The following is an 18,303-nucleotide window of genomic DNA, read 5'->3' as shown; positions in this document are numbered from 1 at the left end:
CACAGCCCTGAGAACAAAACCTTCCATAGACTTAAGGTGTTCCCCACCCTGTCTGAAGCATTTGAATGGTAAAACATGCAGAATTTTTAATGTATTTAAAGAAACAAATTCAGAATTTAAAAACCAAAGAATTTTCTACAGTCCTTTGCTTGCAAGTTAAATAGAAAGATAGGCCAAAAAAATGTTCCAAGGCTCAGACATGGCCTATGTTAATTTTGTCATGTGGTAGACTAATACTATCAGCTGGAAGAGCTTTACTTTCAGTGAATATCAGCCAAAGCACATATTCTGAAGATAAACTGGTTTTGCATTTAGATCTTATTTTGCTTGTGGGAGGATTCCTATATGCATTTTAAACTATTTTAACTGTTTTTTCCCCCCCCCATTTATACATGCTTGCCTATATACACACAACATCAGTGTTACAGCCTTATCTACCCGAATTTGAAACAGCAGTGCTGACAAACAGCAGCAAACAACTTTCAGCGGGAAGCTTCTTTTCTCAGCCTAAAGTAACTCTGACTTGGCAGAAAAGTCCTTTTTATTAGCACACTGCTTTGCTGTTTTTGCCAGCATAGTGGTTCATTAGGGTGTGATCTTTTCACTGTCCTATGAAAGACTTATATAGCTATGCCAAGAGACTTATCTGTATATAAACCAAGCCCATACAGGTTAGCCAGGTCTATTAATTTTTCCAAGCAAACCCCTTCTAATCTCAATGAACAGGCATTTTATAAGCTCCCCTGTTCACATATTGAATAAGAGTTTTGCGTATCTGCAACAGGTAACAAAAGAACCAATACAATTTAAGACATTGGTCTGATAACGATGCAAGAACAACAGTCACTGTTTTAAAATTAAAAATAGCTTTTGAAAAACATGGATCTCAAAAATAGACCTCAAGAAGAACAGTCAGACACAGAAGGAACTTCCTTCTAAAGAAAACCCATCATTATTTCCATTCAACAATGAGTTTACCTGTTATTGTAAAGAAAGGAGCTTTTGTCTGACACTTCTGCAGGGGCAACAGCCCCTTTTTTCATTTGGATACCCAGTATGAGCTTATTGAGTCATCTGTATCAGATATTAGATTTTTACAGCCCGCCTGAGGTTGGTATAAGATTCTTCCACAGATTCAGCACTTGGTTTTGATTTTCAGACTTTTCTTGATGAACTACATCCCGATCGTAGAAGGCTGTCATTTGAGACACTGCTTTATTTGTGGGAAGGCAGTCCCTGTCATCTCTGTAGTTTTTATCCTTCCATGGATCGTTTCTCTCTTTTAATTCCACGGCTGGTCTTATCAGAAGACCATCCTCATTCATTCTGTAGTCTTTGATTGCTTTCTCCCTTCGCAGCTTCTGGATGTCTGCCAGCTGACGCAGCTCCTGTGGCAGCTCCATGCAAGTGGGCTGATAAGGAAAAAAGAAAAGAAACAGAAAAGAAATCAAATCAATACATGTGTATACACATGCTCTACCTTTGCTTGTAAGAGCTCCCTCTGTAATTAGCAAATGGAACAGAACAATCATCTCTCATGGATCATCTCATGGATCCATGGAATCTATCAACTACCTGCTTACCCAAAGAATACCTCAGGGGAAAAAAGTTCCCCCCCCCACCCTTTCTTGCATTTATTGTTTACCCCTTTATTATTAAGATCTTCAAGATTTAATACTTCACATATGGATTTTAGATGTCTCCTGAGGAACCTTTGCACCATGAAGTTGTTGAAAACTCCCAAAAGAGGGATAACCAGTTCATGGTTGCTTCTAGGAGCCACTCAAAGGCAGCTTTCACAGCTTTTCATTTAAAACCATGGTATTGTATCTTATAGCTAAAAAAACCCCACAACCACTTACATGGAAAAAGCCAACATAGCTAACAAATCAGTGAAACAGTGGCCTTGGAAGTATGTGAAAGTTGATACACTCCTTGATTTCATTCTGAGCAGTGCATGGGACATTGTCCAAAATACTCCATGCAAGGATCTGTCCCTTAAAGGGGGCTGCAATGCCCACCATCTTTATAGGAACAACACAAAAAAATCCACAGTTGCATTCAGCTGTAGAAAGAAGACATACACAAATAAGGGAGCTTGATGAAAGTAGTAAGAGGCAGCCAAGCAAATTCAATCCTAGCACGTAGCATGAAGACAACATACAAGCAGCATAGAGCAAACATTACCTAACAGCAAAAGATCACAGAAAGGTGAAAGGAAATTGGCAGGACTACAGGTTAGGGGGATAGAGACTATGAAGTAAGCATCCTTCAGGAAAGCAAAGACACATCCAAGTGAAGAAAATAGTAAGGATGAAGTTACGGAACAAACAAAGGGCATGACAGAATAATTTTATTAGTATTTATCAAAAATATAACAGAAATAATAGAAAAAATTTTCAAAGATGAGAGGAGCACAAAATGTTGACCAAGCTGCAGGGCCAAGCGATCAGAATACAAAAGCAGCACTGTAAACCACACATTTTTTCTGTTCTACATTCATCATGAAAAAAATGCAGAGATTCCCGTACCAAAAACACTCATTATATACCCAGAATGTATTTCAGATTGTCCCATAAATACTTAATACCAATACTTGAAATACAAACAGCAAGATGGATTTGACCCAAAATTCCTGAACAGTGGAAGAAAGCTGAACTATAATATCTTGCTTAAAACCTGCCTTGATACCCAGGGACTGGAAGATGGTTTAAAGGAGGTCCCAGGAAAGATACAGGAAGGAACACGCTGCTAAGTCAAATGTCTGTATGAGCAGAAACTGGTAGAAACACTAAGAATAGAATGAGAGGGTATACAGATGCGATGCACTGGAAGAGAGTTACCATGACATCTGTAAAGGGAAGCCATGCCTCAAAAACCTGCATCTAAAAGTCTGCACAGATCCAGAGGAAGGCTAAATAATTCAGACAGGATTACAGAAAAAAAGCAGAGCAAGCACTTACTTCAAAACACCCTACCTTCAGTTCTGTTTAACCAGAAGAACGTACATCCAGCTTCCTAACTGCTACCGTATCTACCGTATCCTACAGCGAGAGGTAGTCCACACCCTAAACCATTTAAAGCGAAGCTGCACGAAAATTCGGGCTGTATGTTCATAATGATTAATACGCATTGTGTGCGGTCCCAACTCACCTGCCAATTAGGAAAACTTCTGGCTCAGGCATGCAGTTGTATTTAGACAGAGAGCAGTGGTTATACCATCACATGTCCTGAACATCTTGTCTGGTATTATACACTCACTGCACCTTTACCTTAAGTGCATTGGGAAACCAACTCTGCTGCACAGGAGCGTGCAACGCCCCTGCCGTACCAGAGCTCTGCTTGTGAACGCTCACCACCCAAACAAGAAAGGACTGTGCTTCTAGGAGAACATCTGCTTTTTTATACTGATGGGTTCCAAGGCTGCATTTGCTTCTCTGAATTTAAGTCCTAAACATCAAAACGCAGCTGCATTTCCAAGTACCTAGCAACATAATACCACCACCACCACAATATGAATCTACAAGGAGAGTTTTAAATTTAGCACATACAGCTTCTTTACCAGCTCCCTCCTCGTGACAGAGCTGCAGAAGCACAGAAACCTATTTTACTTGATGTCTGCATCCATAAGAACAATTACTCCTGCCAGACAGTTACGCTGAAAACACTGAAACGGCAGAGACCTTCAGGAAGGGAAGTTTGTGTCAAATTCTCCCCCAAAGCAGTAAGGAAGATGATCAGTTTGAGAAAGATGCTGAATAGGGAAGCTGAGGGTTTTGATAATTAAGCGCTGGGGATCAGAAGTTACTGTTTTGCATCTGCTTTGTGGGTAAAAAGCCAGTTGCTTAAGAGGAAGTGTCCACTATTCAGAAGACTCAACTACTACTTGCAGGTAGTGGCACAAGAAACAACAGAAAGTGTCATCATACATTTCCAAATCTGTCAGGATCAGTGAGAAGCCTTTCTTTTTATTTCATTACCACCACCACCACCCCCCTTTTCTACATTCTCTTTTCCCAGTCAACTACGTCAACAAGGGTGTTGTTTTATAATTTTTGGCTGCTGTGGACCACTGGCAATACTTTACTGCTAGGGTGCATGATACCCATCTTTGCTGCAACCCTTTCCTGAAGGAACCTCTAATCCATGGAGTTGCATCATGCCACCTTGACAGCATGTCTCCCTGACGTACCAGCTCATGGGCCAGCTCCTCAGTACATCTTCTGTTACTGCTGTAACAACTACCAAATGACAGAAGAATGTGTTTGGCTGTTCAGAAGCAAGGTCGAACTCTTGCTGGAGGAGCTGCCCACTGGCTGACCACAAGGACTATGTTTCTTTACCATTTCCATTTCAGAGGGATCAAGGGGAAGAAAAGATGGCTGAAAGGTGAAATCAGGACTAGCACCAGTGACCACTGCAATTGCTCACAAGAACTATGACATCTAAGTCAAAGGCTCAAACATACTATTTGCACAAAATACTGCTGCTTGCTCAGTTCTTGCCAGTTTATTGCTGTGAAAGCAATAAACTGCCATTCATCTCCATTTCTGCCAGCTTAACCATGGCCTCTGATAACATAAGATTTTGTTCCCATCATATTATGAAAACTTGTCTTAAGTAAAAGGAAAGTACAAGCTTCTGTTGAAAAACCCTGGAACAAATCAAAACCCCCACCAGTCATGCATGTTGAAGAAACAAGGCAAAATCAGACACTGGCACGTGTAATTATGCGTAAATCTCAGATCAAGCATTTCTGAATATGTTGAAGGCCACATGGATGATATGACCCTAGCAGGAGCTGTGCATTTAGCCAGAAAGTGGTTCCTGTATTCTCCCACTAATGGGGGCCTGCTAGAACACACAGAAACTTCTCACTGAGGGAGATGCATATGGAAAACTGACTGCAGAAGCTGGGCACAGAGAGCCCAAGGAAGGGTGGCGACAGTTACCTTCATCAGCCTTACTCACAGTTGTCTTTCCTCAACTCTCAGTGGATGCAGTGATCCATGAGGGCAAACAAACAGGCTTGGCTTTTGCTCCATGATTATGTGTATTCACTTTTCCTTGCTGCTGTTTCCAAGAGGAGAAGATACTGGTCTGGATCTGCTCCCAGAGGCTGAACTCCACAATTCAACAAGAGAATGAGAGAGTAGGTAACTGCCCCAGTAATCATTATTCAATGTTATTGGTCATTACTCAGCATTATTCAATTCACAGGCAACCTTGGACTGGAAAGCCAAAGCATCTTTTCACCAAGTATATCCTAATACTGTTACTACACACAAAAGCCATTAGCACTATGAACTTCTAAATGTGGCAGAGACCCAGGAAAGATCAGGAGGATGTTACTAGTGCTAGTCCAAGCTGAAGTTCAGTGTAGTAAACCCTGAACCAGGAGCTGTGATTCAACATGTGACAGCTGGAGCTGGGAAGGAATGTGGCTATGTATTCCATCCAGCTTCAGCACTTCATTTTTAATGAAGTCTCATGATGGAAACTGTCTGTATCCGTGTACTTGTTCTGCAAGTATAGTTTACATGGGACTGCTGTAAGTTTGGGGGAATGAGAGAAGGAAAAAAAGCATTCTTCTGCGACATGATGTCACTCAGTAAGATCAGAGGAAACAGAAGCAGCCAGGAAAGCATGGCTCCCTTCATTGCTCTGGTCAGGTATGATATATTCAAACACCTCTGTAGCCCAGAGGCACTGCAGAAGGCATGTCTGCATAACTAACTTTCCCTTTGTCAAAAGGCTGAAGACCTGGCGGTTCTGTTCAGGGAGCACAATCCAAAAACTAAAACAGAACAGAGTAGGGCCCAGAAGAGGCTTCCTTACATGGAGTGATGTAAGTTAGTCAGCTTCCAGATCAGGTCACCTTCTCCAAGTGCCTGTAAATCAAAGAGGCCATGCTAACTTGAAGACTCTCTTGCCTAGTGACTTTCACTCCCACAACTTTCAAGTAAATGCTTGATGGTTCCTCTTCACTCAGGAAGAACAGATGGTTCCTGTTCACTCATGAATTACGTCCACCTTCCAATTTAGAAGCGGAAGTAGCGCAAGGTATCTTTACAGCCAGCCCTGGAGCATTTATTGTCTTTGGCTTTGCTGCAGTCCTGCTTCAGCAACAGAGGCACCTCTTCCAGTTCTCCAGCATGGAGAGAGCACAGTAGATAACATATTTCAGGTTTCCAAAATGTTTCCCTGTCACAGGTATTCACTTCAGAATCCAAGAAGAACCATTACTTCTGCTGAAGCCGTGTTGGAAGTGCACCAGATCCTGTCTGGAGAACACAGCTGTCAAGCACAGGACTCCAGTGTAGCTGCTGGAGACTGGCTTCAAGATGAATTCAAGCCCATTGTACCAGATTGCTGTTCATCAAGGGTCCAAAGGTGGAATACAAGTGGAAATTGGAACTGGTCAGTGTAAAAAAGTAAAATAGTCCAGTAAAATAAAAAGTAAAGTAGTCCAGTAAAAGCATTTTCTAGGTAACTTTCAAATGTAGCTTCACAAAGTACACAGAAGGCATAACACAGACCTTAGTGACAGATAGATTTTATTTCTGCATATCCACGAAAAAGCACTAGAATAAATGGGGGGGTGGTGGTATCTTGAGTATTACTTCATTCTGAGAATCAGATCTGTACAAAGGCTTTTTGGTTCAGGGAATTAATACAGACTTAGCCAGAAAGCCTAGTAGTTGCACAAAGAAAGATTATTTTTTTTTAGCCTTTTTTTTCCTTAATACAGATTTAGCTGAAACTCATCAACTTGCAAAGGATTCCCTTAAAATTAACTTTGTTTACTTAGTGAAGAAACCGAAGTCACAGACCAGATTTAACTAAACCAAACTCCTTATTTGGAGTTTAAATATGCACTGCAAACAAATTTTAAATAAAGTATAAGAAACTTTCATTTGTGTGATCTTCTCACAAGATATAGAAACAACAGAAAATGACTAACAGTGAAATGATGATGAAAATGGCTATTTTTAGTGTCCATACTACAAGATCTCTAAAGCAACTGCAGGAAGTATGATTATTAGATGTGATATTAAATAGATCTTCAAAATGCCATTTGAAATGCTCAGGATCAAATTAATTCCTTGGCTAATCTTACAGAATAAATGGATTTACAAAAGGATTGTCTTCAGTAAACTGAGTACCACTTTAAAAAAAAAAAATCTACAAACAAATCGCCCAACGCAAAACAGAATTTGTACTCTTTCCACTTTAACAGAATGTTCTTTTCCCTAGTGTCATGCCTACTTTACATGCATTTCACACTGGAAATTCAGAAGTCAAGCTCATTTTTTTTTTTCCATGAACTATGAACAACCTTTTTTTTTTTTTTTTTGGCAGGTCTCCTCTATAAAGAAAAGGTTTTCAGCTATGACCTCATTTCTTCCATCTGTGAAGCAACTATGACCTCTTGTGGTTATCTAAACTAATCTCCTAAATCCTCAATAATGGGATTTACTGGTCTGAGCCCTTAAGTAATTCCCAAAGGATTCAACTCTGTGCTCGAGTGCTTTGTTAAATCAGGGCAAAGAATAAGACAACTTCTTCCATGAAGACAGACCTGCATTTTCTTTTCCTAATAAATATTTCAAGACATTTACAACTGCAAAAGTGAGGCAGTAACAGGATTTAACCATGTTAGTTCAGTCTCTTTGTGATGGAAGATGTTTGACCATTCACTTCTCAGCTGAATTAAATACCAGCAGTATCTTACATAGTTATTGCAAACCCTCCTATGATTTTTTCATTGAGAAGAGAGAGAAAGACCACACCAATACCATGGCTTGTTTGGTTTAAATCGACATTTTCTTTCCACTACTGGAGGAAGTCAAGCTCTTTAACCAAAAATCTGATTTTTCCACCCCTATTTTAAAAATTAACTGGCAATTACACAAGCATCCACCATCCAAGAGCCACACTCCAAGGTATCCGGGCATGAAATACTACTGGTTCTGTGTAACCAAAGGTGAAAAATGTTACTTATTTTTTTGTTACGTAGGAAGACAAGTTAACTCAGAGATGCTTTTACAGAAATAAAAATCTTTGGCCAACAAGAGACAACATTACTCGGAAACAGTCAGTATATGCAAAAGAGCTCAGTAGTGAAGACAGAATAGGAGAAAAAGAAAACAAGATTTGGAGACTAAATGCTTTTACCAAAACAAAGCAACTCTGGCAGCTCCAGCTACCAACACTTCACAACCGCCTGTCCCTCTTTGTGCCCTTGCGTATACAGAGCTCCTGTTGAGCCCAGTCTCAGATGAGAGTGAACAGAGGACACATGTGCTTGTGCCTTAACAGCTGCAGCTCACCATCCACAAAACTAGCTTGAGGTGGGTTTGTGCTAATGGATTAACATGAAATGCAGCCAAGTAGAGACAGACACTTCTCTTCCTGCACACAGGGAACCTGCCACATCAAGCAGGGTGTACAGTTGCAGAAAAGGAAGCTGCTGATAAACTTCTCCAGAGTTTATCCATCAGAGCCTTCAATCCAATCACTAACCAGCAAAACAAGCAAAGACATACCTACCTTTATGCTCTCAAGGTGATCTCCAGACCTAGTCTGATAAGCATTTAAATAATCAGTTACTACAGCTGTTAGGTCAGACATCAATTTATCCATTAGAGGTGGGCGGAGCAGCAGAAGATACATAGCCTTCAGAGCAAGGGCTTTCAGCAGAGAAGCTGGAAAGGGTCTCAAGAACCATATGTCAGGATTCTCCTATATATCCCAATGCAAATGAAAACAGTTATTTAAGCAAAAGTGTTAACAAAGCTTTTAATCACATTCTTCCATAGTTTACAATGTACCTCCCAATGCTGATGTCTATTTTTAGTGCTACTGAATGCTTGCAGCTTCCAAAGCCATCTGTGTATAATAAGCCTGTGCATGTTAAAGATGAAGGAGTCTGGGAGGAGGGACTGCATTTTCAAAAAGCCCAAACAAACGAAAAACCAACACACACCTATTCCAGCATTTAATGCTACTTTCTCTCTCACCTATCCCTGAAACTAGGTTGGATTCCTAACAGCTGAGCTGAAGGATCTGAAGTGGGAAAAAACCCCTCCCATCAAAGGAGCCAGGGAAGCAGCTGGGAATAGTAACATCTTCAGCCATTAAAACTGGAACCAGAACATGAAAATAAGCCCCAGTTAAGCAGCATGACCATGATACCCTGAGCAAAACTGTCACTACAGAGTGGCTTACACTGGTATAGTTACTACATACGTATTACACAGCCGTTTTCTACTTTTAGTCTTCAGACAAGAGGATTTGGTCTGGTAAACTAAGGAAGGAATAGTGTCACTTGGCTTAGACTTGCCATAGAGAATTCTCTAAATTGAAACTTTGAGAGACACCATTAGAATTCCAAAACTTATACAAAAATACAGCTGTGTTCAAATTAGAGGTTTCACTGAGTAGCTATTATAGCAATATCAAATAACATCTAATCCATGCTTTTGAGAAAGATTTTAAGTCTATGAACAGGCACTGCAAAACCACTCAAATTTACTCAGGAAGTTCTAAGACCAGTGTGAAGGGAGAAGAAAATGCTCTGGTAGGAGATTGTTCTTATTCAGTAGTGAAATCCTGCCTATATAGTGAGGTCTCATTAGGTATCTAGTTCTCATATTTAATAGCTTCTTTGCAAGTCTTTTCCCCCACCCCTGAAAAAGTAAAATCAGGTGATTAAAAATCCAGCAAAAATATGCCACAACTGGCACTAGCATATTTATATATTATTTGTTTAAATAATTTGATGTCCTTCTATGATAAGGTCACCTGCCTAGTGGATGAAGGGAAGGCAGTGGACTTAGTTTTTCTGGATTTTAGTAAGGTTTCTGATATGGTCCCTCACAGCAACCTTCTGGACAAGTTGTCCTACTGTAGGATGAGTGGGTTCATGGGGCGCTCTGTGAAGACTGAGCTGAAGGGTAGAGCTCAAAGGGTTGTAGTGAATGCGGCTACACCTGGCCGGTGACCAGTCACCAGTGGTGTTCCTCAGGGCTCAACTCTAGGGCCAGCTCTGTTCAATATATTTATAAGCAATCTGGGTTCAGGAGTTGGATGCACCACTGGCAAGTTTGCTGATGATACCGAACTGGGAGGTGCTGTTGACTCTCTCAAAGGAGAAGAGACCTTGCAGAGGGATCTAGATAAACTGGAGCATTGGGCTGCGATTAATAGGATGAAATTTAACAATCTGAAATGCCAGATTCTGCACCTGGGATGGAGTAACACCAAGCACAAGTATAAATTCGGAAAGGAGTGGCTGGAGAGCAGCCCTGCAGAAGGGACCTGGGGGTGCGGGTGGGCAGCAGGCTCACTGGGAGGCAGCCGTGTGCCCCGGCAGCCACGAGGACAAAGCGGCCCCTGGTGTGCGTCACACACAGTAAGTAGAACCCCCTGGTCCCCAGCGGGGATTATCCCGCTGGATTCAGCGGCGTGGCCTCCCCTGGAGCCCTGTGTGCAGGGCTGGGCCCCGCAATTCAAGAAGGGCCTTGAATGGCTCCAGAGGAGGGCAACAGAGCTGGTGAAAGGGCTGAAAGGAATGTCCTGTGAGGAGCCGCTAAGGACATTGGGCTTGTCTACCTGGGAGAAAAGGAGGCTGAGGGGCGACCTCACGGCTTTCTACAGCCTCCTGAGGAGGGTAAGTAGAGAGGGAGGTGCTGAGCTCTTCTCCCTCAGATCCAGTGGTAGGACACACGGGAATGGTTCAAAGGTTTGGACTGGACACCAGGAACCATTTCTTTACCAAGAGGGTGGTTAAACCCTGGACAGTGCCCTTAATACCATGCTTTAACTTGGTCAGCCCTGAAGTGGTCAGGCAGGTTGGACTAGATGATCATTTTAGGTCCCTAGCAACTGAAATAATCTAGTCTTAATCTATTTATCAAGCTTACATTCCCCAGATCTTAGGAGCTCCTGGCCCATTAAGTTTTCCCTTGCTTGTCCCCATCTGAAAGATTAACAAAACTGAAGACAATAGAGAACAATGATTTGGCAAATGCTGCTGAGCTGCACATGCAAGAAAAAAAAATTGCTACTCTCATTTGTTCATGCTAATAGTGCTGACAATAGAAGTTTCCTCTTTCCCCACTTGATTCAAAATTCATTTTAACCAACTTGTTCTGTTGGAACTAGGTTTCAGAATTAGTCAAATATATCTGGAACACTTTTTACCCAAGTTATATATATCCTCTATTGTACAAGCTTTATGGTTCTTCAAAACCCCAGTTTCAAATGAGCTATTAGGAAATACCAGGACAATTACTGATGCCAACCAAAGCTTGCATCTGTTTCCCAAGTCAGTGTTACAAAATGTCCTTAGTTACAGGAATTTGACGACTGCACAGTGCCATGCTCTTAAAAAACCTGGTAGAAACATCTTAAGATGGGCAAAGCACAGCTCACAACAGAGTCTTCAGAATGTGCCTCACTGAATCACTCACTGAGGCCATCTGCTGCCCGTGCTTCATGATGACATCCCGTTTGGAAGGTATCTTCAAGTGCTGCATCAAACACTCCTGTAACGTGCAGACACGGTGCGGAAGGAAGCCACCTGTTGCCATTGAGAACTGCAGAGCATCAGCAACCTGTGATGGAAGGGATCGATAGGCCATGACCAGCGTCCGTTAACCCAAAGCAAACAATGTGGAGGTTTGACAGTGGGAATGCATATTAAAAGTAAAGCACACTGCAAACAAATTAATCCTCATTTTGACTGCATGCAGTTGCAAAGCTAGTAATCTGACTCCTTAAAGCTGTTAAGTTACATAAAAGGTTAAATTAAGTTTTAAGAATGACTTATATATGTTCTATTAGGCTAAGGTTCCTTTTAGCCCAGTACTCTCGTCTCCAGACAGCAGGTGGTTAGGAACAGTATCAGAAGAGACTAAACATACAGTGATACTTCCCCAGGATATTTATGGCTTTGCCTTTTACCCCAACCATTGATGCAATGTAAGGAAAACATGATAAAAGAATATGCAAATTGTCAAAGACTTTGTGCCTAAAACCTGATTTTGCTGGTAAGAGTCATCTTTGACAGCATACAGAGCCAGAAGGAAAGCAGACAACAGCCTCCAGCAGTGACCGTGTGGCATGGTGTTTGCTCATTCCTCCTCCTGGTTTCATCCCTTTTACAGTAAGAGCTGGAACAGCCCTGACGCTTGTCCCTAACCAGGGAACATAAAGATGAGAAGGACTATTGCAACAGGTGCAGAGAGAAGACTATGGAACAGGGAAACCTGGAAAAGAGTCCACTCACCAGGGTAACAGAGAGGAATAACTAAAAAGCCTGCATCCACACACTCCAAATCTGAAACTAGCTATCTGTCATTAGAACAAACTATCCGTCTGTTCCCTTTTGAGACTTCCTCTGCTACTCAAAAGCACAGATTCCCATTTTGGTTCCCTGAAGTCCCCACTGACCTCTCATAGCCCTTCTTTTATTCTTACTACTCCCTCCTGAGAAACCCTGAGTCACACACAACACAAGCATCCACAATCCCACCAACAAAACCATGAGCTTACAGGCCGCCCGTTTTACTGCAAAGGTTACAGCTGAAGCCACTGTTGGAGCTGTCCCGCTACACACTGCCCATGTGCTACCCAGACCAGACCACATAGTGCTTGGCAGCACCAGCTCAGCCCCTGCAATAGCGACCACAGAATTGTAACTGACCTCTTCTGGCCTCTTATAGTTAGGGTAAATTCCAAAACCAAACCCCCATTCCTACTTCCCTATAAAGTCTCTGGGGGAAAAACCAAATCTCTCCCTGACCAACAGCAAAGGCAAACAAGCTGGTATGATTTAACGACTAAGGCTGCCACTAAGGCATCAGCTAAATAGCTAATCTCTGCAGCCTTCTCTGGGATAGAAGCCATGTATTTGCTAAGCCTACGAGAAGAAAGTGCCAAGCCAGTCCATTTACTGAATTTCCAAGGAATAAAAGATTATAGAAAGATTATGAAGAAAATGCAAAACGTTAGAGCACAAGTAGACCAAGCAATTTGAACTAAGGAAAGAAATGTCAGACCTCCTATGCTCAGAAGCAGGATGGAGAAACTAGGACTGCTTGTACTTCTGCGAGGCCGACTACCTTGCTGCAGTCCAAAGAAGTCTACAACCACCAGCTGCAAAGTGGCAGGAAACATACCTGGAGAAAGGAACTACAACAATTCAAACTGATGAGTTCACTGAAGAAATTAAAATGGAGAAGATCCAGGTAAAGCTGACCTTCACCAGATTATAGACACAAATCCCTAGGTAAAGAGGAAGTTCCCATCACTCATTACTAAACAGCCCTTTGTATTGTACTTCTGACCACTAAAACTTTCTCTGGCTTTTTACTCTCAGTGGCCAAATGCAGATGAAGTGGAACCTCAGGAAAGAACTTCTCAAGCAATCAGTTACTTTTACTCAAAGTCAAAACAAGAATGATGTTCAAATCTATGGAAATATATTCCATTCTTCTAGATGGCTAGAGAGGCAGTTCCCAGAAAAAAAAACTTCAATGCTTTCCAAACAAGGAGAGAAGACTTAAATATTTAAACAAAAATGAAAGCATCTTTGTGATCAATACTCATAAAGAGTCTACTCTGAATGAAGGGAGTTATAGAATAAACTTGCCCACAATGAAAACAATGTTTTAGTTTTCAGTGTGAAAATCTTTGTCCAAAGTCACTGCATGCTAATGGCTTGGATTCAAGGGCAGAAAAACTGCAACACACTGAAGAGTAGTGGATGTGCATTGATCTGTGGAACCAGACAGCAACAGGGACTTCTTCACTTGTACATTTTATGGTTGAACCCCGCACAGACCTCTGTCTCATGGAAAGTCTCAAGCAGTCATTCTTCTTTATTCTTTCAGCACACACCTCTAGGAAGAATTGTATTACTTCTTTTGGTAGTACACAGGTATGCAATCAATAACATTTTACAGCAGGAAGGGATTTCAGAGCATGAGAATGCTCCAGCCTCCTGATGCATGCAGAAGTGTCCCAGAAGGCAATGTCAGGGATGTAAGCACTGACAACAGCGAGCTGCCTACTCACTATACAGCTTTTTAGGCTGCTATAGCCCAACAGGGACACCCCCTGCCCCCCCAAGACAGTCAGTTGTGAAACAGCAGTACCAGACTTCCACAAACATTATCATTAAAGGTTACTTCAACAGGTGATGCTTAAGTACTATAAGAACATCAGCGGAGAAGACAGTGAACCTTTCACTGCCATCCTCTACATGTGTTAATTATATTAGGTTGCTTATTGCAAGGAATAAACAAGTTGCAGCAACTGGCCAAAACCAGGGATAAGTGACGCCTTCCAAATTATGCAGGTGGGATCCCATCTCAGCCAGAGTTCTTCATTCCATTGCTGTGTTTTTAAGCAGAGTCTCACTTGTGCACATGGTCTGGTCCAATTTTAACAACACTGGGAAGCTGTCTTTAAGAAGTGCTTCACAAAAAGCATCTATGGGAGTTTGCTCAGTGATATCTCGCAGTTATTTGCTCCAGCAGTACAGACAATACAATACAAGACAGCTTAATCCCACAGTATCAGGTACACTACAGGGTAGCCAAAACCAGACTACTTCACCAGTTTATTTACATTAGAAGTAGGATTCAGGCCAATAAATCAGAGTAATTAAATCTAAGCCCAGAGATCTATCAGTGCAAGAAAGGCAGGCATGTCAGCTCACACCAAGACAACAGAACAGTGAGTGCAATTCTGTGTACCTCAGACCCTAGGGTGGATAGTTCTGGTTAGTTATTTCCACTGTATCAGTTACATGTTCTAGCCAGTACAGTTTGGAGCACTGGTGGGAATTTTCACCCCTATGTTTTTCATGCAGTCAAGACTTAACACTGACACTGATATTTGACCTGTAATGGAATAACATAATTGTTAGGAGCAAAAGGCTAAACTAAGATCAGAAGAGGACTGAGAGAAACCTCTGTCTATTAAGTTTACTACACAACCCAGATTAGAGCTTTGAAGAGTTACTATAGGCAGTCTATATCTGACATGAAAAGTCAGTATATAGGCAAGGACAAGTCATACATAACTATGCATACCATATCCATGCCTATTATGAAAGATCACAGCCAATGTGTTATTTTCTTTTCACTCGAAAGGCTCTAATTCTCCTTTTAGTCACACAACATTAACTACCACAACTACCTGGGCCAGCACCAGCAAAAACAGATTTTTGTGGTAACCTGGCCTGTTCTTTCATTTCCACCACTGCATTTATTAGTAGGTGCTTCCCAGTGCTGGATACCTGTAGCCTGAATCTGTTTCTACACTTGTGAAAGGGGCAGAAAGAATAGCAAATAATGTAAAGTCCAGGCAGCTGTTTAAGTCACAGTAGCCTCAGGTTGTTCCAAGTTTTATCAAGACCAGTTAATATATCTTAAAATACCACATTAAACTTGCTTCTAATATTAGATGTTTACTACCTTTTAAAATGAGTCTACACAAGGCTCTAAACACTATCAGCCTTGCCTGCTGTTTTTTTTAGGTAGAACAAAACCACTACATGATTCAACAACTGTCACATTCTAGTAATGTTAAACCTTCTCTGAAAGAATACCCTGAACAAGGCTGAAGTTTCTTTTGTTGAAACTTTTGTTCCCAACCAAAGTATTTGAAGAGTACCTGTGTATCGAAGACATGGGAGAGAAGGACACCGTACTGGTGAAAGAGGCAGTCTGAGATCCAGCGGCAGTCATGCATGACCTGAAGCAAGCAAGAGCTGTCAGATGAATTTGTGTCCAACTGCAGCTTTTTTTTGTGCAGGTAGATCATTATATATGTATATGACCTCTGCCACCACAAATGTTCACACAAACCCTGTACCCTTACCTTCACAATGTTTTTATCTTGCAGCACCATTTGTAATCCATTTTTGAAAGCCTGAGGTCCCAGAAGGAAGATATCAAATAGAAAAATATGGCACTCTGTTGCTATCTACAAAAAATTCAGTTGCAGAGAAAATGAGTGAGGGGCAGAAGAACAAAGGACTTGAAAGTAGGAGAGAGTGCAGTGTTGCCCACAAGCCGTAAACTCCTGTGTACAGGCTTATGGTGGGGAGACCAGGTTTAGCTTCCTTAATGCTAATTCATAAAAAAGTCTTGTTTTTCCCAGAGATTCTCAAAGACTCTTGCAATAATTAGAAACAACAACCCAGTAGTCTACTATACACAGTTAAATACAGGATTTTGAGACATATCTAGAACAAACCCTATGCACAATACTTAAAATAAGTTCCTACACTTATTATAGTGCCACTTTTAAAGAACCACTTCCAACAAAATTCCTGTGCCCATGACATTCCTTTCACTGTCAAGGACTACTACCAAAGAAATAAAGGACATAATTTTCCATCCTAGCATTTCAAACAGGATATAAAATTGAGGTTTTGCCTATGTTCAAATTCATTATGGTTTAACAAAAGCTGTTATTTGAAAGCAATTTAGCCATACCAAAGCAAACATTTTGTGGACGCTTACTTCTGCATAAATGAGTTAGGACTGAAGCATGAACTCCCACACAAGTTTTTGCTTCGGATAAACACTCACTTTTAAACCTATTTAAAAATTAACTAAGATGATCTTGAGCTAACATATTAAGCTATTCTCCTTTCGGTCCCTTCCTTTTCAGATGTTGATAATATCACAGCTAATTAATAAACTCTATCTTCTTTAGATGGATTTTACTCCTTCCGTTATATTGGCATTGTGATTAGATCTTGCAGTTTTTCAATAGGTAACAGCTGACAAGTGTAGTATCTCTACCCATATACATGTATATAAAGATGTCAAACCAAATACATTGTCATATACAAATGTATACATTACATATAAGTTCAGTAATTATTATTATGTTGTCTTATAATGACATAATTCTTTCTGTAACAGGTCTTTTACGATCTGTCTTGAAGAACATTATATCCCTTACCAAAACAGTTACATCAGTGAGTCTTAAACATAGGCTCATCCCCAAATGTTTCTCAGTTCTGCCTCTGTTTAGTGGCACATTTTGGGAAATATCTGCCTCTTACCTCAAGCCAAGAGAGTTTTCCATGACGACACAAATTAACACCTTCTCCTGCTATACTGACAACATGCTGCTGTTTTAGGTGCAGCACCTAATGGAAAAAATAAGGATAAAATAAACAGTGCCAGAGAATGATAGGCAGTGGTACAAATAGTAAATTGTGATTTTTCTAGTCATGATCCATGTTTAAAAAGGTAAATACAACCCAAACCACAATGAATCTCAGATATATATACTCATCCAAGAGGAACAGACACAGTATCAGTTCAGTTACAAATAGACAGCTGGAAATTCCACAACTAGAAACATCAACGATAGGTTTAGCAGAGATTATAGGTAACTACAGAATATAGACTCCCCTGATCTCTCCCCAAGAAATTCTCCTAAGTAGGTTTTAGGAACTTCCTTAAGATCACATAAAGGTGGTGCTCCTTTCAGATAAAAAGCAGAACTCATTTTCTAAGGCACAAAAGAAAAACCTGTTGCTCTCAGACACAAAAAGTTTTCACACAATTAACACAAAGTAACCTATAGTGCATATGTAACACAGGAGGGCATAAACAGAAATAAAAAAAACAGCTTCTTTTTCAAGCAACCATTAGATTCCTCTGTAAGCAGTAAAATCTTTTCCTGTGGGGAAAATCTTTTTCCTCTGTATGTGCAATACATTTACCATAAGAGTCCAAACCACAACTGATATTACTGCAAAACAAAATGGCATGGAGGACCTATAGTATTGCTGGTCTAACTCAGGATCTAAAAAATTCTATTAAATTTAATAATAAATCTATCATTGACTCCAAGGTCTGAAACAAAGCTTTTCTATCAAGTCCGCTTACGTTACTATACATGACTTAAGAGAAAAAGGTCTAGGCATGTCTGGAGTTTCCAAACACCTACAAAACCAACACAACCAATTCTCCCCCGCAAAAGCCAACAAATCCTCATGTTGTTCCCTTCCTAAACAAAAACCAATGTTCACTAAATAGTAATACTGACCCTTCGCCTAGTTACTGGTGGCAGTCTGAAAACAGCAACCAACACACAGTGATGCAGGTTTACATCCACCCACTGCAAACTCATGTGCATTGCACTCTTTCCCTGCATATATGCACACTATAAATATACTTTGATGCCACCAGAGATATCATTTCTACTTGAATTAAAAAAAGTCAGTTACTACCTATTACTCAAATTTCACTACAGTCTTGT

General features: G+C 40.8%; 1 protein-coding gene across 1 annotated transcript in view; it reads right to left on the bottom strand.

The window, feature by feature from the left end:
- Positions 1 to 379: 379 nt before the first annotated feature.
- EXD1 (exonuclease 3'-5' domain containing 1) overlaps positions 380 to 18,303 on the bottom strand; it is a 30,444-nt gene continuing 12,520 nt past the window's right edge. Inside the window, exons 7-11 of the mRNA XM_026848976.1 lie at positions 15,898 to 16,002; positions 15,691 to 15,771; positions 11,478 to 11,621; positions 8,554 to 8,745; positions 380 to 1,412 (exon numbers count right to left, since the gene is read on the bottom strand). Coding sequence (XP_026704777.1) covers positions 1,095 to 1,412; positions 8,554 to 8,745; positions 11,478 to 11,621; positions 15,691 to 15,771; positions 15,898 to 16,002 — 840 coding nt within the window. The 3' untranslated portion in view covers positions 380 to 1,094. The remainder of the gene's footprint in view (positions 1,413 to 8,553; positions 8,746 to 11,477; positions 11,622 to 15,690; positions 15,772 to 15,897; positions 16,003 to 18,303) is intronic.

The sequence above is a fragment of the Athene cunicularia genome, assembly GCF_003259725.1.
Source record: "Athene cunicularia isolate RWA chromosome 5 unlocalized genomic scaffold, athCun1 chr5_part1, whole genome shotgun sequence".
NCBI classification, from domain to species: domain Eukaryota; kingdom Metazoa; phylum Chordata; class Aves; order Strigiformes; family Strigidae; genus Athene; species Athene cunicularia.
Note: the sequence above shows the minus strand (reverse complement) of the source record. Positions and strands in the feature narration are given on the sequence as shown.